This window comes from Branchiostoma lanceolatum, chromosome 19, assembly GCF_035083965.1.
Source record: "Branchiostoma lanceolatum isolate klBraLanc5 chromosome 19, klBraLanc5.hap2, whole genome shotgun sequence".
In the NCBI taxonomy this organism is placed as follows: domain Eukaryota; kingdom Metazoa; phylum Chordata; class Leptocardii; order Amphioxiformes; family Branchiostomatidae; genus Branchiostoma; species Branchiostoma lanceolatum.
In genome coordinates this window covers 14,727,573-14,752,311 of record NC_089740.1, presented here as the reverse complement: position 1 = coordinate 14,752,311, position 24,739 = coordinate 14,727,573, and the positions used below count along the sequence as shown (strand labels likewise).

The 24,739-nt window shown below is 41.8% G+C and overlaps 2 protein-coding genes across 2 annotated transcripts; both read left to right on the top strand.

Annotated features, from left to right (window-relative positions):
* Nucleotides 1-10,193: 10,193 nt before the first annotated feature.
* Nucleotides 10,194-15,376, top strand: LOC136425188 (uncharacterized). The gene is made up of 11 exons (XM_066413984.1): nt 10,194-10,277; nt 10,533-10,729; nt 10,931-11,155; nt 11,337-11,886; nt 12,109-12,281; nt 12,506-12,754; nt 12,946-13,206; nt 13,409-13,569; nt 13,874-13,966; nt 14,398-14,944; nt 15,188-15,376. Exons 2-11 carry the CDS (start codon nt 10,595-10,597, stop codon nt 15,374-15,376), a joined length of 2,583 nt encoding a protein of 860 aa, XP_066270081.1. The 5' UTR covers nt 10,194-10,277; nt 10,533-10,594.
* A 327-nt stretch (nt 15,377-15,703) lies between these two features.
* Nucleotides 15,704-20,495, top strand: LOC136425534 (polycystin-2-like). The gene is made up of 8 exons (XM_066414451.1): nt 15,704-15,916; nt 16,466-16,640; nt 16,770-16,914; nt 17,133-17,614; nt 17,810-17,970; nt 18,085-18,339; nt 18,498-18,645; nt 19,134-20,495. The coding sequence occupies exons 1-8, from the start codon at nt 15,767-15,769 to the stop codon at nt 19,292-19,294; spliced, it is 1,677 nt and encodes a 558-aa protein (XP_066270548.1). The 5' UTR covers nt 15,704-15,766; the 3' UTR covers nt 19,295-20,495.
* The last annotated feature ends 4,244 nt before the right edge of the window (nt 20,496-24,739 follow it).

Genomic DNA, 24,739 nt, shown 5'->3' with positions numbered 1-24,739 from the left:
AATATCTAAAGCTATTAGACAAAATAGTGCGTATTATTTATTTTAAGGTACGCCAAGACATTTGACTTCAGTGGTGACTACGTTGACGTAAAAATGACGTCGAAGAACGACGTCATGTGTTGTTAGTGACCCCCTGGGATCCGCCATCTTGGATAGGCCATTTTGAAATTTTCGAAAATACATTTTATTTCACATATGACCCCAAATAACAATCAAAATAGACTAAAGACATTAATCTGAATGTTTCTGGTTAAGAAAATTGCAGGTTGTGACGAACTTGAAGGCGAAATAGCCTGTTTATACCGAAAATAATGATATTGTCCGCCATCTTGGATTTTGAGCGATGACGTCATCAGATTAGCGTAATTTATGAATATTACATTATGACAGTTACATTTAATCACATATGATGTTAGACATGTAGCAAACTAGTTGGTTTGAGCAAGAAAACATGGGAAACAACTTTGTTTAAATCGAAATTAGTGAAATTTGCATAAAATGCCTCTTCAGAAACCCGTTGCCATGGCAACACGAAAAATGATAAACTTATACTTTTATCATAATATTGTTGCCAACTAAATTTTATGAAAAGTCACCAAGTTTGGTTGTCCTACTATACGTCGTTTGGCAGTTATACGATGTCAAAGTTGGCGCGGGCACTTTCCCCCCCCCCCCCGGTCTAGATAGGGTTAAACAAAATAGCATACAATGACAAAGCATGAATTTTTCCCTGACACTTTATAAAGCAACGCTGTTTAGATCCATTAGTTTCATTGATAGTCCGGGTCTTGGACGGATTGTACAAAAACTAATTCGTCACTGGTGCCTTCAGCAATGGATCAGAAATGGTATCTGAAGAATCAAGATGCAATTTTTGTCTTTTTAGATAAAAAAAATACAACCGATTATAATTTTTTTCTTAAGATTTTATATAGCAAAGCGGTTCTAATCCATTAGTTTTATCTGCGCTATTGTTTGTGTGGGTCATAGATTGTATAGAGTTTGGTCAGTGATAGTTATAAAGATCTTCTTCGTCTAGATCTAGAGCTGAATAATCTATACTATACAGAAGAGTAGTAGAAACCCTCATCTAAAGCATCCGTTTACCTTCCAGGTCTTTCCATGCAACCTCTACATTAATTTTCCTGTCACGAACCTACTAAACAACCCCGTTGATGCCCGTCATGTGCGTTTCGTGGTTCAGTCCTGGCGTAGGACAATCGCCATGAGGGCCGAGATTGTGGGCTGTAACACCAGTAGGTTTTAAACCTTAATGAGATATGCCTAAACATTCCCAACATCTTTAACTGGGATTTTAAAGTCATTCTTTCCCATATTCGATGTAGAACGAAAACGTTATCAAGGTAATTCAAAATAGGAATTTACGTAATGATGGGAACCAACTGGCATGTATTTTTATGATGTATTATCAGGTACTTGTGTTGTCCCTTAGAGTAATTGTTTTGTTAGGCCTTATTGATTTTTTTACAGGAAGTCCAGAGTTCGCTGCGCAGAGTTTAAAAGAAGATTCTATAGAAAGATATATCTAGCCAAGGGACTTCAGAACTGATGTTTAAGGGTGGTTCTGCAATTGACTAAATAGATACTTAAGTATATGAAGAACGATATACAAATATAGGCACAAGTAGTTGAATTAGAAAACAGAAATCCCTTTGTAAATAGATTCATCTACCTGTTTCCCCAGCTGCAGTCATCCCAGTCTGTCCGCATATGTTTGGGATGGAGTCTGGTGCCATATCTAATGAAAGCATCACTGCGTCCTCGTTCCATGATGTTGGTTCGGAGCCTTACCGCGGACGGTTAAATGGAGTTGCTGGGGTAGGTGCCTGGATAGCCAAGGACAACAACAATAGACAGTGGTTCCAGGTAGGCACACATATTCATAATGTAGGCAATCGTGTTCAGTACATAGTGAATGGTTCATTTTCTTCAAGCAATGTCACCAACATGGCAGCCAAATTTGAAAAAAAATTTGAAAAGGCTGAATCGCGTCAAAAGTTCACTATGATGTATATTCAGCACCCAGAATATCTCATAGGGCTCTTCTTTGGACTTTCTCAATTCTATCACCTAACGTCTTAGGCAGTTCGGTTTGCCCCAAACCGAAGAGGCATATTCCAAAATTGGCCGAATGTAGGAGATGTACACCGTGATAAGGTCCTCAATGGATAGATGGAAATGCATGAAATCCCTGTTCGAAATGTGGCTGTTAATACTTTCATCATGTTGGTAAATCACAGTGAGTTTGATTCGTGCACAAACGTGCGCAGTGAGTTTTTTTTTACAACAACCTTAACAATATTTACCTGGCCGACATTTCGAAAGGACCTCAGTTTCCTTCCTCAGGGGAGCCTGAGTGGACTTTAATTATCATTACAGCAACACCGTTCCTAAATATCGGTCAGGAAAATATTTTCAAGGTTGTGATATTTTGAATTAAGGTTTTACCCGTTTGCTGCATTGAGGATATTCTATTGCAAAATTAGCACCCGCGAATTTGGCTTAAGTTCAGCTTCCACAGTATATCTTCAGGAAAGACTTCGCGCTATATTTGCTTCTTAATTAACATTTTATACCAAAAGCAACTGTTGCCTTTTAGGTGGATTTAGGTGAGATGATGGGCGTCATGGGCACCATCATTCAGGGTCACCGCACTGTCGACCAGTGGGTGAGATCGTACAAACTCCAGTATAGTACAGATCGGATTACATGGACAACATATGCCGGCAGCGATGGCTCAGAAATGGTATCTGAAAAATCAAGATATCACTTTGTTTGCACAAATGCCACAAAGCATTATCTTTCCTGAATATGTTATATAGCAGAGCAGTTTTGGTCTACTAGTTTTATCTGTGCTTTTAACAGTGTGGGTCTTGTGCGGATTGTACTATTTGGTCATTGATAGTGAGAAAGATCTTCTGCTAGAGCTATGCTGTATAGGAGAGTAGAAGAGACCCTCATCTAACGTATCCGTTTGACTTCCAGGTCTTTCCAGGCAACCGCGATAGATATACCCCCGTCACGAACCTACTGGACAACTCAACTGATGCCCGTTATGTCCGTTTCCTGCCTCAGACCTGGATTCGTGGAATCGCCATGAGAGCTGAGATTGTTGGCTGTTACGCCAGTAGGTTTCAACACAGATGACATGTGCCTAAACATTTATAATATATTTAAGTAAAACGATGGAAATAGTCCCACAGGTAGTCTTCTGTAATGAACATCATCATGCGCGTTTCTGTTATAAGCCTGGTGGATCGTAAGTTGTAGAAAAGTTGTGACATTCCCTCTCTTTGAGGGGTGATGGTAAGGCCTTTTCGAGACGTCCTATCTCACTCATAACGCAAACTAGTTAAGAATAATGTCGATTATCTTTTGTCGAAGATTTCCATGTTGACCAGTGAGACGGAAAATCCAGGAGCTCTGTATGTATGTGTTGAGAAACTCCAGGTTTTGTTGAGCTTGGGAGTTATGATCTCGGTCTCTTTAATGCGCAAGTCTTTTCCGCCGATGCTTGTAACTCGGAAAATTATGTGGCATTAAAGTCAAGGCTTCTCTTTTCGTCAGCTGGTGACTTAACAGTGACATAAAAAAATAGTTAAACGGTAACGCAACCCCGCTGCTTCGCCATCTGGATAAAATTTCGTCGATTCTAGGGCCCGAGTTCGATCCTAGTGGTCGACTCCAGCTTGGACCTGTTGTAAAGGACTGCATTCGTCATTTCGGATGGCGACGTAAAGCCGGCGTGTATGAGTGAGCTTAAGGCATTCGCGTCAATTCGTCAAACCTCAGCACGTAAAAGAATCCAACATTCTTATCGAGAAGAGTAGGGGTTACACGGTGTGCTTGGCCAAAAACGCGAGCCGAAGCGAAGTCGCATGAAAATACCACGAGCTACTTGAAAAAAGCATCATGCTTCACCTCAAATGAGGATGCCTTGAAACGAATAACGAAACACAGTGCCTAAACATTCCAAACAGAACCTTTGACGTTAAATATAGCTGATCTTACATGTCTTTTACATTGTATTTGAGACTTATTGTTAGCCTACCTTTTAAACATCTCATGTCCTCCCAGACTAAGTTGCAACGTGTTTGTGTAACGGTAAGGGTATTTCACCAATGACCCAAATGACATAGGTTCGAATCCCCTGACATGCCACCATGTTATTCCCTTGGAAAAGGCACTTTCATCGCCCCACGTACGTGAAAAATGGGTACCTTCGGTTGCGGAGATAAAAGGCAGTGGAAGGAAAGGCTAGGGCTTCACTACCAAATATCGTTCTATAAACACGGTGGGTAAGACACGACAGGTATACCCCTGTAACTAACCTACTGAACAACCCAGTTGATGCCCGTTATGTGCGTTTCGCCATGAGGGTGGAGATTGTGGGCTGTAATACCAGTAGGTTATACACCTGGATCAGATGTGCCTAATCATTCCTAACATCTTTAGCTGAGATTTAAAGGTCATTTTCCATATTCTATGTTTAAAGAAAGCTTTCTATAGAAAGATATATCTAGCCAATGGACTTCAGAACTGATGTGTAAGGGTGGTTCTGCAATTGACTAAATAGATACTTAAATATATGAGGAACTAAATACAAATATAGGCACATTCAAGTAGTTGAATAAGAAAACAGAAATCTCTTTGTAAATAGATTCATCTACCTGTTCCCTCAGCTGCAGTCATCCCAGTCTGTCCACATATGTTTGGGATGGAATCTGGTGCCATACCTGATGAAAGCATCACTGCGTCCTCGTTCCATGGTGTTGGTTCGGAGCCTTACCGCGGACGGTTAAATGGAGTTGCTGGGGTAGGTGCCTGGATAGCCGGGGACAGCGTCAATGGACAGTGGTCCCAGGTAGGCACACATATTCATAAACTACGCAATCGTGTTCAGTACATAGTAAATTGATTATGTTTTTTAAACAATGTCACCAACATGGCAGCCAAATTTTAAAAAGGCTGAATCACGTCAAAAGTTCACTATGATGCATATTCAGCACCCAGAATATCTCATAGGGCTCTTCTTTGGACTTTCTCAATTCTATCACCTAACGTCTTAGGCAGTTCGGTTTTCCCCAAACCGAAGAGGCATATTCCAAAACTGGCCGAATGTAGGAGATGTACACCGTGATAAGGTCCTCAATGGATAGATGGAAATGCATTAAGAGCCATGTTCGACATGCGGTTGTTAATACTTTCATCATGTTGGTAAATCACAGTGAGTTAGATTCATGCACAAACGTGCACATTGAGTAAGGTTTTTTTAGAACAACCTTAACAATTTTTACCTGGCGGACATTTCGAAAGGACCTCAGTTTCCTTCCTCAGGGGACCCTGAATGGACTTTAATTATCATTACAGCAACACCGTTCCTAAATATCGGCCAGGAAAATATTTTCAAGGTTGTGATATTTCGAATAAAGGTTTTACCCGTTTGCTGCATCGAGGATATTTTATTGCAACATTAGCACCCGCCAGTTTGGCTTAAGTTCAGCTTCCACAGTATATCCTCAGAGCTATATTTGCTTCTTACTTAACATTGTATAACGAAAAGCAATTGTTGCCTTTTAGGTGGACTTAGGAGAGATGAAGGGCGTCATGGGCACCATCATTCAGGGTCACCGCACTGACGACCAGTGGGTGACGTCATACAAACTCCTGTACAGTACAGATCGGATTACATGGACGACATATGCCGGCAGCGATGGCTCAGAAATGGTATCTGAAAAATCAAAAAATGTTTTCTTTTAATTATTAGATTAAGGAAAATTCCATCAGCATTATTTTTCCGGAACATTTCAAATAGGAGAGCGGTTTTAATCCATTCGTTTTATCTGTGCTATTAGTTGTGTGGGTCTTGGAAAGATTTTACAGAAACGTTTTGGTCATTGATAGTGATAAAGATCTTCTTCTAGAGCTAGAGCTGTATAAACTATGCTATACAGAAGAGTAGAGGACACCCTTCATCTGAACTTTCCGCTTAACTTCCAGGTCTTTCCAGGCAATGTCGACAGAAGTACCCCCGTCACGAACCTACTGGACAACTCAACTGATGCCCGTTATGTGCGTTTCGTGCCTCAGACCTGGAATCGTGGAATCGCTATGAGAGCGGAGATTGTGGGCTGTCAAACCAGTAGGTTTTGACCCAGAGGAAATATTGCTCAATATTCCTCAAATGTTTAATGGACTTCTTTCTATCCATATTCTCGAAGAATACATTAAAAGAAAAATGTCAATACATGAAACATCATCTGGCACACATTTCTTTACCGAACGAATTATTGCATTGTGGTAATTCGTCGAGTAGCTTAAACAAACCCCAGAGATATATACGAAGCTATAAAAAAAGTTTAATGTCTTTCCATATAATGTAATCAACCATTTGATGTAAGGGTATGTATATCGCTAAGCAAAAAAGAGTTTATTTACGGTTTTTGGGAATTGGGAACAGCATTCAAAACAGATTAGTCTACTTCACCCGACACATTTACCTATTGGTTAACTTAACTAACTTAAGTAAACATACTAAAAATGGCGAATGTATCCCTGTCCAGCATTCTGTTCAATCACAAAGCACGTAGAGGCTGAAACTCTGACCTGGGACCTTTCCAAGGTCATCTCGCCCTTCATCTTCGAGGTCAAGGTCAACACCAGCGGGTCCAGCCTCATCTACCTCTATCCTTGGGATGGCGACATGACGGAGAATCAGGACGGGTACCGCGTTAAGCTCACATCTGGACAGTCACAGATAGCGAGAACTAAAAGGGACGGGGGCCCGGACGACGTTGCAAGTTATCATTCAACAGGTAATGTCATTTGCTATTGTGATGCAATTAGATCCAATCATACTCCTATTGTTTGTATTTTGGTAGCATTTATCATAATGTTTTTGAATGTGTAGAAATAACATCGGCTGAAGGGTTCCGAAGGTTCTGGATCTGCTGGTCGAAAGGCGGAAGTGTTGGAGTGGGCAGGGCTGGAGAGGTGGAACCCTTCATGAGCTGGACAGATCCTCAGCCAGTCACTGACATCGGTAGAATTGGTTACCGAACTTTGGGTGTTCCCGGGGACTTCAAATTCAACTGTACTAAAGGTAAAAATATTAACTTCTTTAATGCCGCAACGTCTCACAATGGAATCTACGTTTCCCTGCTCAATACCAATGTCACTGACATCTTTATAGTCAAATAGTGTAATTTTATATCCATGATAAAAAATCCAAGGGCAGTTTACATTTGTGTATCAAGATTATTTTCTGTTTGTTTTTCAGTTTATCAAATTTGTCAAGACCAGATTTGACAAATCATATTTAGTTCTTTGGGACATGAACTGAGTATAAACAAATACAAAACAAAAGTTCATTCATTATTTAAATCTTGATGAAAGACCCATCCTAATTATGGCTGCAGGATAGAATTGTGAAGAAAACATGTAATGTATTAATAAGAAGCTATCATGTAAATTTTCCTTTTCAAACACTGCTTCTCATCAGCTGGATTTCCAGGAGTGTGTGTTGACCCGCCGACCCAAGCCAACACTACCGGGCCCGTGTGCGACTGTCCTTATCTGCTGGGGGAGAACTGCACCTACCCATGTTCTCCTGGATATCACGTCATTTCCGGTGACGTCATTTCCGGTGACGTCATAACCAGAACATGCAGGGCAAATGGCACATGGACAGAGCCGGATATTTTCTGCCTAGGTACGATATAAAGACGCCTTTATAAAAGAAAATTTCACCTGCTGATGAAATGATAATTTACTTTAACTACCGCGAATCAAATCCTACATTTGCTCACTACGTCTGAAACTGTTCCTCAGAAACAGTCTAACAGGACGTCGGATTCTGTAAACCGATTTTAGCCTACTATTTCTGCTGATACTGTACGAGACAATAAGCGATTTTGTTAAAACTGGTGTCATCATAAGTCTCTACATTCTACATTCCGTCTGCTCTCTTGTTTGTATAGATATTGACGAGTGCTCCACTCGGAACGGAGGCTGTAGCCAGACCTGCTTGAACACTGGAGGAGGTTACAACTGTTCCTGTACTGAAGGGTTCGTACTGGACGGAGACGGGTATAACTGTTCTGGTAGGTCATATGTTGCCTCATGTTTCTCTTTCCTTCTTAAATATTGAATGACTTGTATAACCAGGGTTTGTCTGAAATTTAAACTGGTTTGTCGATGATGCAATTTCTGCCTTTTCTGGCAGCAAACAAATGTGAGGTCTGGAGAGAATTCAATAATTCTTTATTCTTTACATTGGTTCCTATATTCCTCAATTTACTGAGTATCTTGTCTGTAGATGTTGACGAGTGTTCCACTCTGAACGGAGGCTGTAGCCAGACATGCTCCAACACTGTAGGAAGTTACAGCTGTTCCTGTACTGAAGGATTCGTACTGGACGTACACGGACATGCCTGTAATGGTAGGTTATTTGCTGTGACAGTCTTCTTTGTACTTTTCCCGTGCCAAGATTGGACAAAGGAATGAAATAATATCAGACAGAAATGAGACATGAAAACTGTTACCTCGTGGTCGCAGTTTTTCTTAGCCGCGGATCCAAACAGTTCTTGGCATCTACTTCATAAAGGCACGTTATAGAGCCGTTATGAAGGTGACGGTCCAAGCGGGAGATGCCAAAAACCAGGTGATACAGGACTTATTACTTTGGCATAGAGACGAGTTTCATAATGCTAGACTTTGGATTGGACGATATAGAAAATGAAGGCGACTTTGTTAGGGAGATGACACTCCACTGTAACACCGTGAAATGGTTAATGAAACCATTCCTACTTCAGTCTATTACATTATTGCTTTGCTATCAGTCTTATAAAGATGTTTGTTTTCTGGTCTCCAGATATTGATGAGTGCCTCTTTGGAATCGGCTGTAGTCATACCTGCATCAACAGTGTAGGAAGTTACAGCTGTTCCTGCATTGAAGGGTTCGTACTGGGTGGTGACGAACATGGTTGTTATGGTAGGTATTCTGTTGTACCGTCTTAGTTATTGTCTATGCCCGATACTTTCGTGAGATGTCAGTTTGTCATGTAGAATCATTGATCAGCATTGTTCCACCGGAGTAACAAACCAACACGAGCACGAGGCTTGTGATGTATTTCATGTAGTTCATAGGTCCATCTGTTTGCTATTTGTAAGCTTGAAGAGAGCCAAGTTGATTTACTTCAAATGTCGCATCTTAAAGTGAGAGAACACAATTAACCTTAACAACGAGACCAAAGCAAGTGACAGCAGGCACTAGAGTACTTATAACTTGTTCTTCTCGCAGAACGTACCACACCAATAGGATCGACATCGACAGCAGCAAAAACAACATCAAAATCAACTACAACAACAGCACAACAAACTACGACGTCAACAACATCTCCTGCTCCATCGAGCAGCTTGTTCCCGACCCCACAACAGACCAGCACAGCTCGTCTGATGGACACTTCCACCGTGTTCAAGATGGATCTGATGCCTACAAGCTCAACAACAACCGTCAAAACGACAACGCCTTTCGTCTTTGGAGGTAAATGAAACTGTGCGATATCGAAAAGAAACATGTTTTGTCTACTCTAGTTTATTTGGTAATATGGATAACAACTCCCTCTCCAAGCAGAGTAGAAAACGTTTCTTCTTGCCAATATTCTGATATCAGTTTCTTTAAAGCAACCACTGTCAAATGGTGTCCTATACTCTTTTTACCACAGGCCTTGACAATGGCGATTCATCTGATTATTTGGATGATGAAGCTACCAGCACGTCGCCCATGACCACCCTCCCCACCCTGCCGCCCAGTACAGCTGAGCCTACACCTCCGCCTCCTGTTGTCATCACCACTCAAGAATCGTCAACCCACGCGCCCTTCCTAGTAGAGGTACTACAGATCCTGAGCTCATCATGTCAGAATAATTGTCAGGCTTGTTATTAATTGGCTCTTTTATACACGCTATTTTTCAAACGCGCCCTTTCTAGTAGAGGTAATATTGCAGATTACGAATTCATTATGTCAGAGTTGCTACCAATGGTTTAAGGTTTATCACATACTTTATGCTGGCCACTCTCACTGGTTTTCAAATCACATAGTATTTGCGTTATTTATAATTTTCTAAATAATATGTAAAACGTGACGCAATAATTCCTTAAACTCCAGGAGGAGATACCTGGTCTAATCAAGACTCTTGGTGAGAAAGTGAACTACTTCAGCGGCTCACTGGAGGATCGCCAGGAGCTTCTCCAAGGTTCTTGTTTCTTTTACAATCCTTCGTGGGACTTCGTAGTTAGATCTACAGATACTGTCATCAAATTTCTTTGCACACAATGTAGTTCATCAACTAACGTAGTGTTAGCCATTATCGTGCAATACCCGTTATCGTCCACTTTGGGTACTGTCGACATGTCGAGGTCTAGTTGTACAATGCAAAAGCCAGTTGTCATAAGTAAGCAATAAAGAACGACAAAAGTAACTTATGGCGTGTTCAATACAAAACATACAGAAGTGGCTGACGCGTCATCCTCGGTACTACGAGCTCAGAGCAGTAGCAGGGAGGCGCTTGCTATGGAGACGACCATTGACCTTTCCTCCGGCGTCACAGATGGGTTGAAGAACTTGATAGACGTCCAGTCTACCGACCTTTCACCGATGGAGCAACTGCTGCAAGAGGAAAAGGAACAGGAACGTACAAAGGCTCGGGTTGGTGTCTTCCTCTCCTATCTACTGGTGCAGACTTACTCTATTTTAGTTTGCCTGGAACCATAATCTTCATTGTCAGTAGCAAAGACTGCCCGGAAGGCAATATTTGGAAACATTTCAATACGATATTACGACCAAACTCAAAGATATGCTAATCTATCAAAAATTCATGTCACAGAGAGAATTTGTGCCCCAATATAGCTGATGAACGAAACGAGAGATCTGCTGGATCTGCTGGATGCGGCAGCAGACAAACTGTTGGAAGGGACACCACCGGAAGGAGAAGGTACGCCCATCCGGTCTGACGGTGTGCTCACGGCCGTGAAGAAGAGCATCCCTGATGTCGGCATCGTTCCTATCAGTCAGGATGTCGGCTCCATCGTGTTCACAAACGATGACAACCTTCCTGAGGATTCCACATTGAAGGTGAAAAATATTGCTAAAACGTTCATATAATTATACATCTATCCGCATTTAAACCCTGGTATTACGTCACTATAACAAGTACGTACAGAATTTTGTAGCTGGTAACACAAAGATGTGTCCAGTGCGCACGAAGGCTGTGATCAAAAAAATGTAACGAACTTTTGCTCCGTGACTACCGCAGGTTGTGGCATTTGTCGAGGATCCATTTGTATGGAGTGTAGAGAATGCCGAGGTATCCTCATCAGTTATCATGGTGACGATCACCAGAAACAGTGGCCTATCTGACGTGCAGCCAAACATCACCGTCGTAGTCAAACAAAGAGTGAAATTTGGGACCACGAGTGACTCAGAAGACCAGTATCATAATACCCTGCCGAAAGCATACAGGAGGAAACTCGATGATGCAGGAAGATCATTCCCTCGGACCAAGGTTTCTAGTCATGACGCCAACATGAAGTATCACGCCATGTACATTGCCGATGAAGGCCAGGTGCCCCTGCTCAGATTCTCAGTCGATGACGTCGACACAGAGCTGCAGGTGTACTTCCGGTTTCGCAACTTCCCAACTGAGGAAGAATACGACTACACAACAACTGTAAAACATTCTGAAGAAACTAATTTTGACGGCTTCGACATGCCATTTGGCTTGGTTTACTCCGATTTCAATATTTCATTTGTCCCGGAGATCCGAATTGAACGCGGGTGGCTCATGGTCGGCGTGAAGAAAAAAGGTAGACATTATCTGATCACTACGTTCGCATTTCTTGAAGCTGCTCGACGCTGCTTATATTTCGTTTGGAATGTCAAAAAATGAGCAACGCAACGAATGAACACTAAAACTTAGGGCCATTATGAGAAGTGTCAATTATTCAGCATCGAAATACTAATTATGTTGGGAATAAAGGCGCTCAGGAACGAACACTAATGCCTCCCCATGTTTGGTTGTGTGCTAGGCGGAGACCTCCCCCACGGTGGGTTGAGACGACTCCTGACGTCAGCGGTCCCTCAGACCCCGCCCCCTCCAGGTCGTGATGGCAGCCCGGCAGGATTCACACTGCAGACTGTTGCAGTCTCCTGTCTGATGCGGGGAAACGAGGATCAGACGTGGGATAACCGCCGCTGCAAGGTTGTACTCACCTACCGATCTTTATTTCTTACTACTTAGCTGCACTTGTTAACGCATCCGATTGTAGGTTAACTACGTAACAATTCCTAGAGCTCATATCCTTTAAATGAACAAGCACTAGAGAGAGCTGATTTTGATTAACAGAAAATTTATACTGTCTTTTGTTTCTCCTGTTGCTTCCCTGACAAAAGTAATGTTATTACACTGTATTATTTGCACCGCAGGTTGGGATTGAAACGAACGAGACGACCACTCGATGCAAGTGTGACATGACACCACAAAGCGATGGGAAAAGCTCTAGGGTGATTCTGGCAACTTCTTTTCTGGCGCTTCCTAATTTCGTGCACTTCGACAAGTTTGGTACCAACATTGACAGCAAGCTGTCCAGAAATTCGACCGTGTATGGAACGATCTTAGCGCTGTGGATGATATTCTTGATCTCCCAACTATTGATATTACATTCAAACATCAGGGTACGTCAAAATCAATACTTACCTGATTTAGTGATTATTTGAAAGTTCTGTATGATATTCTAAGCTTAAATCAATGTTTTCAACAATTGAACGCTCTTGTTTTCGACAATGGCATTATTAGTCGGTGCCATGAAAATCAGCTATCGAGTGTTTATAAAAAATGTTATATCTAGACTTCGATGCTTTTTCAGAGCCACATCGCTAAATTCACTGCAGTGGCCGACAGCTTTGCTCTTGGACATGAAGCAAACCTCGCCAAGGCAAACGCCAGCATGGCTGTTGTCCCCAAAGTCTCCACAATCCCATCTGAGGTTCCCGGTGCGGACTACGTCTACGTCGTGTCTGTTCGTACGGGAACACAGCCTGATGCCGGCACGGCGTCTGTAGTCGGGCTGATGATCACAGGGTCAGAGGGCAGGACAGCCATGGTCACTCTCAACCCGGAAGGCTTGGTGAGAAGGGTTGTGCTTATATTTCAGCGTCTTTGAACCAGCAAAAGAAAGACATGACAAAGGCTTTTATGGCCCAAATCCTTAGTTTGATTTGCAGTGGTAACACGATATCATAAGTAAAGAAATGCAGACATTGCCATTGATATACGAAACTGATAACCGATAGCCATAATCTCTTATCCCTCTGTTTGTATGTCTTTAGATCCTAGCCAGAGGTGGTGACACGTACCACATCATGGCGACACCGGCCTCCATCGGCAAGCTTCAGTCTGTGCAGGTCTGGCACGACAGCTCCGGGAAGGGCGCCATGGAGTCACTCTTCATAGACAGTATTAAGGTCTGGGACATACAGACAGAACAAGGGTGGGTACATGAGCAATTTTCGATGTCTAATTGTTTCAATCCCTACTTTAATGCGGTGCCTCCAGGCCAAGGTATAATCTACAAGATCAGAAGTTGTAGGAATTCACTTTTCGGTGATACGGATGCCAAATGAAAATAAAACGTAAGGAAACGCTGTCAATGTGTAATTTGGGATTTCAAACATGATTTTCTAAATCTTAGATGAACATTTTTTTAAAGTAGATAAACATTTGAACTGAGCTTCGCCTGCACATAACAGATTTGAGATCATGAGTAAAATTTATGCCTGTTTTTTCGTCCACAGTTGCTGTTTCCCGTGTTACACCTGGCTGTCATCTAACAAAGGAGACGGTAGGACAATAAGGACCTTGCAGGCAGCTCCTGATGGAGAAATGCGGTAGGTCCCGCAGGTTTTCACCTGCCCTACATTTTACCTTGTGTACTTGAGTGAGTGAGTTGGTGAGTGAGTGAGTGAGTGAGTGAGTGAGTAAGTGAGTGAGTGGGTGAGTGAATGAGTGAGTGAGTGAGTGACTGACTGACTGAGTGATTGAGTGTGTATAAACCATTTGAAATTGTGATTCGTAGTCATTGAAGGATGCAGCCAATACATGACATGGTAAAAAAGCTAAAGATGGGATTGGACAATAATCTTAAGTAAGAATGACACTGCATTAATCTGCACCAACAATAACGCTAGTACGATACTTGTCTTTAAACATGTTATAACATATTCCGACCAAGTAACGGGTCGAAAACCAGACAATATATTATGCAATAGAAGCAGTTCTCTCTGGTTTCCTTTGAGATATGTCGTCTTATTTACCTTAGGATGTCCGAATACGCCCTGCCGACGTTTTCGTACCTTCTGTACGACGACCATCTGCTCCTGTCAGCCGTGTGTAACTCCGGTGTGAGACACTTCAGCCGGGCGCAGCGCCTGGTCTGCTGCCTGACCCAGACCACCCTGTGGATGGTGGGCAGCGCCATGTGGTACGCGTTTAAACTGGGTGCACACGAGGTCACTTTGTTCGACGCTAGCGTCACCACTCTCCGTCTTTCGGAACTGATTGGTACTGCAGCAACATCGTTCACAGTGTTCCTGCCAGTTTACGCCATCCTTGTGCCCATGTTTCGCAAGCAGTCCCCGTTGGAAGATCACATTCCCTCAAAACTGATGAAAACGGCGACATCTCCACCCAGCTGCCGATTTCCGTACAAGACGGTGGCGTGGATCCTCGCCATCCTGACGTCTGTCAGCAGCAGCTTCTTCGTGATCATGTACAGTCTGCAGTTTGGAGCTGAGAGAAGCCAGGCCTGGCTGAAGGAATTCGTCCTGACATTCCTGTTCTCTACATTCCTACTGGAGCCTGTTGAGGTTGGGTTGTTTTGCATTTTCCTTTGCCTAGATGGAATGGCGTCAGTTACTTTCAGGGATATGCAGCCCTCATAAAAAACAACTTGAATGTACTACTTTATATAGACAAACTTTTAAAATGAGGGCATTGACCATCCCTTGGCAATGCATGCTGCAGAACTTCGTAAATAACCTTCAAAATTTGGTATCTCATAACCGCATGTACAGGCGAGCTTGTGACTTAACCAATGTACGCATTTGCAGATTTTTCTGATAGCCTACACCAAGGCAGCCATCATCGGACCCATTGTGTGGTCTGTGACCGGTTGTGTTCGGGGAGTTTTGGGGACGAATTCATCGGACCAACAACGTTCTCCAATCGGTGTTATTCAGAAGAAGGGCCAGGATTATGAGGGTAAGTCTCCACAACTTCGACATGTATGGCCACGGTAGACAGCTACGACCACAGATGCCAGTCACTGGACGCCTTTGTTTTGTTTCACAAAGAATGCAAGGATCATGACATGTTTGGAGCTATTTGACACGAAGAAGATTCTTGATGACGGTTTTACTAATTAACTAAAATACCGCCATTAAAGCTGTTTTTTCACAAAGGCTGTGTATGATGTGTTTAGTTGGTAAAAAGAAGCTCAGAATGGCTACTTGGTTACCTTTACTGTAAGATTGAGATTTTTTTATTTGTAGTATCTCAAAAAAAAAAACGGCATGTTCTGAATTTCTGATTAACCTTTGGTGTTCTGTATTTCCGAATAAGTTCCTGCTCGGAGGGTTTTACCACCAGCCCCGAAGAAAACCGACCATGACCCGAACTGGACCGAGAAGATGACTAAAGGTAGAAGCATCCTGGTTGTCCTAGTGTTTCTGCTGATCTTCACTGGAAATGCCTTCTACATCGGGGTTCTAGGCTTCGACAGACACGCCTACTACGTCAGGACCTCGCTGGAGAACAGCCTGCTTTCCGGATATAAGGAGGTATGATTAGAAAACTGTCCGTCTTAAGCTACAGGACCCTCCAATAAGATCACTTTACTAGCATGAGATTTCTTCTCAGCTTGTAAATTACATAATGGAAAATCCAACTGTTCTCCAACTCAAGAAAACTGACTCAGCGGAATTTCCGACCACTTGATCTTCATCAGCTGACTGACCCAAGTGTTGTAGACATGTGATTAAACACGTGTGACATCAGCACTGGGTCAAAGTCAGGGCACACCAATCTTCTCTCAACCGGGACGGGGGGCGTTGCCGACTTCCGACGAACTTTGACCCGGTATTCACGTCACTCGCGCGTAATCACGTGTATACTGCACTAGGGTCCAAAATTCAGGAAAGTCCATTTTCTTGAGTTGGAGAACAGTTCAATTTTTAATTATGATTATTTTCATTGACCTTCCGAACAACTATCAGTCTATGAGCAAATTGTACAAACTTAGAAACAATTTGCCGCTTTATTTCGTAATTCAACACTGTCTTCTCCGGAGTCTGTGCACTAAAATACTGTAATTAATTTCCCTTCTGCAGGTCACCACAGTAGACGATGCTTGGGAGTGGCTGTCATCTGACCTGATGCCGTCCCTTCACCCGGAGCGCGGATACAGCGGGCAGAAGCTGAGGTGGCTGGACAAACAGTTTCCGGTCGGAACAAACGCATTCCGGATCGGTCCTGTTCGCCTGGAGAGAACCACCAAGTATCCAGGTGACAAAGCATTGCGAATCCCAAAGCTTTTGTTTTGTGTTTCATTTGATTTGTAAAACTGGTCAATAATTATTTGTACTTCTCGTTATTATATAATAAGTTTTTATTTGGATCTCCATTCAATTTCAGGGAACCCAATAGACATAGACCTCGAACACAGCAACCAAAGGCTCTATCCTGAGCTGTTTATGTATCTACAAAACGAAGCTCTTGGCCGAGAGAGTGGACGAAGCTGTTTGCACAACGGAACTACCAGTATTGTCGACGACTTTAGGTATATCAAAGACATGTTTGCAGTATTCAATACTGATGACGTCTTGGCAAGTTTTGCTTATGTACAGTAGACAGAGAAGATCTACGCACATTCCATCATCGAGTTCTATTAATCAGTTTTATAACCTGTGGATTTTTGTCATTGGCATTTGTAATACAGCTTTGATTTGTTTATCTACCTTTCAGCTTGCCTAGTAAAGTACTGTAATTGTGTTTCAGAAACGAGACTTCGGCGTGCTACACCACAGTGGACCTGCCACGAGATGCCGGTCAGGCTGCTGCCGTGATAGAATTCCTCAAACAAACCAACTGGATCCTGATGGTTTCAGACACTCTCATCCTCCGGATAAACTTCTACCACCCTGACGTGAAGCTGTTCAGCACCGTGGTGTTCAGGCTGCAGTACATCCCAGGGGGCGCTGCTTATCTACAGCCCAGTATCGAGACCTTCCGGCTGTTCCAGTACCAAACAGCAGACGACTTCGTCCAGATGCTTTTCCACATCGTGTTCGTTCTTTTCTTTATCTACAACGTCCTGAATGAGATTTGGAACATACGGAAGACCGGCCGTCTGTACTTCAGCAGTTTCTGGAACATCTTGATCCTGTGCAACATTGGCTTGTCGACAGCCGTCATTGTGACATTCGCACTTCGGTATACAAAGGCAGCTGCTGCATTGGGTGACATGGAACAGGCAAAAGGTATTTGTAAACAAAGTATCCTAACAGTTTTGACATTTGGGAGAATCAGATCTGTTAAGGCAAACTACGAAACCGCCTTTTACATATGTGAAATATATCATATGCTGTTCCGCGTAGTGTTTACTGGTCAAGTTTAGAAATTGTCGAGATACCAAGAGACATTATAAGTAACGTTTTTACATGTGGAATTTACAGGACTGTTCGGCATTAATGACTTTGTGGACATCAGTACCGCCAGCCAATGGGACGCAACCTTCAAGGAGGTCCTGTCCTTTTCCATCTTCATCAGCACCTGCATCATCCTCCGGGTTCTCAACTTCTCCAGGGGTATTGCTACTGTCTACGCTCTGCCTCGTGTACGTAGAATTCATCTTCCAAATTTATATCCGAGATTCCAAAGTTGTAGTCCATTCTGTTGTTCCAGTAATTTGTAAAACAAAAATTAATAGTTTTTTTTTCGTTTACACTAGCTGGTATACGGGGAAGCCTTTGCGTTTGCGGTGTACATGCTGGTTGTTATAGTGGCCTACGGCTTCAGCGGGATCCTGATATTCGGCAAAAACATGGAGAGCTTCTCCGGCTTTAAGAAAACGTCGTACGTGCTGTTTGAGATGAGCTTGGGCAGGCCGTTCGTCGGTGTCTTTGCGGACGACATGAAGGCAGCGGATCGTGTCATGGGACCTCTGTATTATTCCACATTCGTCATGTTCTTCGTCTTTTACCTGGTCAGACAAAAATTTGTTTATTTTATTCTGCATTTTGGATAAATACATGTATATACTACCACCAACCATAAAAGAACATCGCATCTAATAAGTGTTTCAGCTTAAACTCCAACAACCTGTCTTAGAGCATTATGTACGTCTGTTTATGTTTCCTACAGATGCATCTGGGAGTTGGCATGCTCTGTAACTGGATGAGCTATTGTGAGACGTCTGACGACATCGGCGTGGACACGGAGATGGGAGATTACTTCTGGAACTCCTTCAGGAGTCTTCTGGGCATACGCCATAATTCAGAAGGCATTGACGGTATTGTAACCTTTGTCTGTGGCATTTTTGTCCCTTTTGAAGGTATCGTAAGTATTTTGAGGCAAAAACCAAAAAAAATGTGTTTTTTTGTATGTCAGTCACCCATGTCTCACAGTCCTGTCAGCTCTTGGCATTTCTTATTTCTTTAGACCACGAATTTATTCTTCCAATGGCAGGCAACGCTTAACTGGATGTACAGATAGTACTACTACTACTGTCAGTCAGAATAGATAGTAGGTAGTCATTTTTGTAATACCAGCAGGTTGATACTTACTTGATACTTGCTGAGGTCTCCTCAACGTTGCGTTGAGTGGCCTGCTTCAAGGTGGATAGCTTTGAAATGAAATATCCCCAAAATTGCTATCAAATAACCCCACAATTGATAAAGAAACTTTAGCGTAGCCTTTTACCCAAAATATCGTGTTCTGTTTAGCATTACATATGAGAAATGTATACTTTACACCCCAAACATTTTGTCGTTTCTGTAGATGAAGCCCAACTTCCTGACCATTTTATGGACGAAACCCTCCAGCGGACGGATACGGTACTGCAGGAAGTGGACAGGGTGACTGACCTGATGTACAAGTTTGAGTGCAAGAAGCGTCAACTGACTCACGTTCAACCTGGCACTTCGCGAGATCTCGTGTAAACTCTGACTTTGAACAATTTGGTTAGCTTGACGTACCAGAAATTGACACAAGCTCGACATAACTGAAATACTATAATACGACAAATAGTAAATGATTTCAACAAGCGAGGTTCCAACTCAACTGATTTAAACGTTTTAACTATGACATTTTAACTATGACCTTTCAACTCGTGCGAGGTGAGTGTGTATGTAAGGTGTTGAATGATCATGAATGAATAGCAAATGTAATAAGAAAGGAAGTTTTGCAATGCATGTATCTACGACTATTACCTATGTAAGAACATTTTGTTTGCAATTCGTATTTATCTACTATCCTCAGAATATCTAGATGTATGACGTATATAGATGTATAGATGTATAAAAAATATATATATCGATGTATAGGTGTATTTTAAAAAAATGTATGAAAGATCGGTATTTCACACGGCACAAGGCACCTGCTCACTGTACTCATTTAGTTTGAAAAGGTTTTGTCTTGGATCCAAATCATTAATGTTATGTTGATTCTTATTTAGTTATTCATAAGTTTTTTGAATTGATATGGTGATTGTCATCTTTTATCCAATTCTTCTGGGATGAAAATAATAGATAAGAACCTTAACTTTTAGTCTAATTGTAGGTGTGATTATGGCGTGAACAGTTGACGATGTAAATATTGTAATTGTCCTTACAATCTAGGCTAACATAAGTTTGGCACCAAACCTTAATGCTGTATTAACCTGCGATCAAATGTGTAATGTTTGATATAACGGCACTTTGCGTGAATCTTTCTATTCTTGTGAACAAGTACTGATTAGTGTAAATATTATGATTGACGTCCTTACAGTAGAGGCTAAACAAGGTTTGGTACCAAATCTCAATTTTGTCTTAACCTGTTTCTTTAGCCAATAGCTAACACACTAGCATCAGATGTGTGAAAAAATTGATACTAAGGCCATGCAAATAAACTTTCTGTTTCATTTTAGGTCTAAATATTATGTGAACAGTTAACGATGTAAACATACTAGTTGTCATGACATTCTATGCTAATCTATGTTTGGTACCAAATCTTAACCTGTCAAGTCTTAATCTGTTGTTTCAGCTGATAAACAAAGAAGAAAATTGTTTAACATTCAAGTCCTTTGCATGTAACAGTAATAGCGACATGGTGATGTATTATATAATTGATGCTGGTCTTACTTGTTCATGGATATGCAATAATCTGCTAGCGAAAATCTCGCATTGATAGTATTCAATTCATAAAATTGTGAACTTAACGAATGTCAGAATAAAGATGAAATGACAAATTATTGCGAATGTTCTCAAATTTTCCTCCCTTGCGATCACACCGACATGCGACGCACGGGTAAAAAAACGCCCCTGCAGTTCCAGAGGAAGCTGCTAGGGGGCCCAACCCTACTACTCGTGTTGGATGAGGACAGGGGCATTGGGGCCATTATTTGCAGGCTGGGAGTGCCTTCACAAGAGGTTTATGTTTTTGATAGTCTGCGCATGACTAAGTTCTCTTGATATCTGCATATTGGGAGTTGCTGTTTTTGACTTGTGCCTCCACCAACAGGTTATCACATAAACACACATACATAAACAAATGATGACTTGAGAAAAAGGCATAAAATTCCCCCCACTTCGCACCACCACGTTAATTGTCCATTCACTATCCTATGAAGCACTCGGCGTATTTCTGCATACATCATTTTGCATCATTACTTCATACATCTGGAAAAATATAAGATGGAGACTCGCGACGAAGTCGTAAAATTTCCCTGCAACAACTTAGCGCCACGACGTTAATTTCGCCTTGAACATTTTATAGATCACATCCACAACTCCAACATGCATACAATAACAAATAAACAAACACACACACAGACACACAGAGAAACACACGCGCGCACAGACACAAACACACACACACACACACGCGCGCGCGCGCACAGAAATACACACTAAGACACACGTACACACATACATGCACTCACAGACACAAACACAAACACACAAACATAGTTACATACATGCACTCACGGACAGACAGACACACATACACAAACATACATACATACATACACACAGATAGACACAGACACAAACATACACACACAGTGACTCGATAAAAGTTATGTTATTCCCCTGCAATGACTTAGAACCGTCTCGTTAATTTTCCTTTGAATGTTGATCAAAGACTTGAGACACTTGGCGTATTTCTGTATGCACAATTGTTGTCAAAACATCATACAGAACATCTTGAAAAACAAGGACTTTAGAAGAAGTCGTAAAATTCCACTGCAACAAGTTAGTGCCACCACAATAATTTTTCTTTCAATATTTCATACACCATACCCACAGCTTCGACACACCCTCCACAACAAAGGCAGACACACTCACAAAAATAACCAAGGACATTATATAGTCCTTGAAACAACTTAGCGCGAGTGTTGTCGCGTGCAGCATTGCAATTCTATCCTCATACATCTGAATTCGAAGAAATATGAAAATACATGACACAAACACACACATTAGTACACACACACACAGATCAACACAAACACGCTCAATGACACACACGCACGTCAGATTAAAAGTAAAAGCAAAATATGAAGGTTTTGTCCTTCTACTTTTTCCACCTCACGGATCATCTTTTGTGCCTATCTTCACCCAAGGACTTTCGCCTTTCTGGATGAAAGCTCAATCACAAACCATTTGAATTCTCAAAAGACGTAGTTCTAGCTGACGCCCAGAAACGGGCAGGGTAATTATGGCTGGGCGACAAAAATATAATTTTAGACGAAATATTCCCCCAAAACTAGAAACTTAGTAAAATTTACAATCAATTTCTAGGAAAAAATGGGATTTTTAAGTAGCAGAAACTAGAATGCATAAGTGACAATAGTTTTGCCAGATTTTGCCAGTAATGTATAGGTGAATCTACCTCCCAAAAAAACTCTCATGGTTTCGTCCTTGTTGTTATGACGTTAATAATTATAATAAGTTTGTTTGTGCGTTGCGCAGACCCGAGTCTTGACAACAGACGTGAGGAGAAGCGCAGAGCGCCGCGTCTGGGGTGTCGCTGCTCCGTACAGCAATACTTTTTTTTCCCTTTCTGGATCTAATATCTATATAAGGGAAGAAAGGGACGAGAAAAGTACGTTGACCGGGCCGGGGATATCAGTTGCCTGGCCCCGTCGCGTCTGCTCCCGTAGAATATGAAGAACCCGCTATTTGGAAGGATGGCTTCACCGCACGGTGTTCTTGTCATGTTCACCTGTTGCATCATTCTTATCTCTGCAGTACGCGTGAAAGGTAGGCACTGTCGCTATCATTGAAACATCGCTGTTATTAAAGTAACAATGGGCTGTAGCCTACGATGACCATCGAGACCATCACATTTAGCAAGGTCTTAGCCACCTTAGCAGGCTCTACCACTAGGGCTTTTTTTCTGATGACATATGAAGTCTAACTGTAGTCGGTTCTTGTGATCCGGTGCACAATAAAGCAAGAACAGTTACAACCGATATGGCTATCGGAAAATAGACATTATAATCCATCAAAAGCCTGACTCGTAGAGCCTGGTAAGGTTGCTGACAATGTGTATGAAAGAAGAAGTCGTAAAATTCCACTGCAAAAACTAGTGCCATCACATCAATTTTTCTTTCAATATTTTATATAACGGGGGGTGCCCAAACATATGACGTTTTTTTTACGCGCTCGAACTCACGGCGCTCCATTGCTGGTTGCCAGAGAATGGTCATATTTTGATATGGTGATTGTCATCTTTTATCCAATTCTTCTGGGATGAAAATAATAGATAAGAACCTTAACTTTTAGTCTAATTGTAGGTGTGATTATGGCGTGAAAAGTTGACGATGTAAATATTGTAATTTTCCTTACAATCTAGGCTAACATAAGTTCGGCACCAAACCTTAATGCTGTATTAACCTGCGATCAAATGTGTAATGTTTGATATAACGGCACTTTGCGTGAATCTTTCTATTCTTGTGAACAAGTAGTGATTAGTGTAAATATTATGATTGACGTCCTTACAGTAGAGGCTAAACAAGGTTTGGTACCAAATCTCAATTTTGTCTTAACCTGTTTCTTTAGCCAATAGCTAACACACTAGCATCAGATGTGTGAAAAAATTGATATTAAGGCCATGCAAATAAACTTTCTGTTTCATTTTAGATCTAAATATTATGTGAACAGTTAACGATGTAAACATTCTAGTTGTCCTGACATTCTATGCTAATCTATGTTTGGTACCAAATCTTAACCTGTCAAGTCTTAATCTGTTGTTTCAGCTTACTAAACAAAGAAGAAAATTGTTTAACATTCAAGTCCTTTGCATGTAACAGTAATAGCGACATGGTGATGTATTATATAATAGATGCTGGTCTTACTTGTTCATGGATATGCAATAATCTGCTAGCAAAAATCTCGCATTGATAGTATTCAATTCATAAAATTGTGAACTTTACGAATGTCAGAATAAAGATGAAATGACAAATTATTGCGAATGTTCTCAAATTTTCCTCCCTTGCGATCACACCGACATGCGACGCACGGGTAAAAAAACGCCCCTGCAGTTCCAGAGGAAGCTGCTAGGGGGCCCAACCCTACTACTCGTGTTGGATGAGGACAGGGGCATTGGGGCCATTATTTGCAGGCTGGGAGTGCCTTCACAAGAGGTTTATGTTTTTGATAGTCTGCGCATGACTAAGTTCTCTTGATATCTGCATATTGGGAGTTGCTGTTTTTGACTTGTGCCTCCACCAACAGGTTATCACATAAACACACATACATAAACAAATGATGACTTGAGAAAAAGGCATAAAATTCCCCCCACTTCGCACCACCACGTTAATTGTCCATTCACTATCCTATGAAGCACTCGGCGTATTTCTGCATACATCATTTTGCATCATTACTTCATACATCTGGAAAAATATAAGATGGAGACTCGCGACGAAGTCGTAAAATTTCCCTGCAACAACTTAGCGCCACGACGTTAATTTCGCCTTGAACATTTTATAGATCACATCCACAACTCCAACATGCATACAATAACAAATAAACAAACACACACACAGACACACAGAGAAACACACGCGCGCACAGACACAAACACACACACACACACACGCGCGCGCGCGCACAGAAATACACACTAAGACACACGTACACACATACATGCACTCACAGACACAAACACAAACACACAAACATAGTTACATACATGCACTCACGGACAGACAGACACACATACACAAACATACATACATACATACACACAGATAGACACAGACACAAACATACACACACAGTGACTCGATAAAAGTTATGTTATTCCCCTGCAATGACTTAGAACCGTCTCGTTAATTTTCCTTTGAATGTTGATCAAAGACTTGAGACACTTGGCGTATTTCTGTATGCACAATTGTTGTCAAA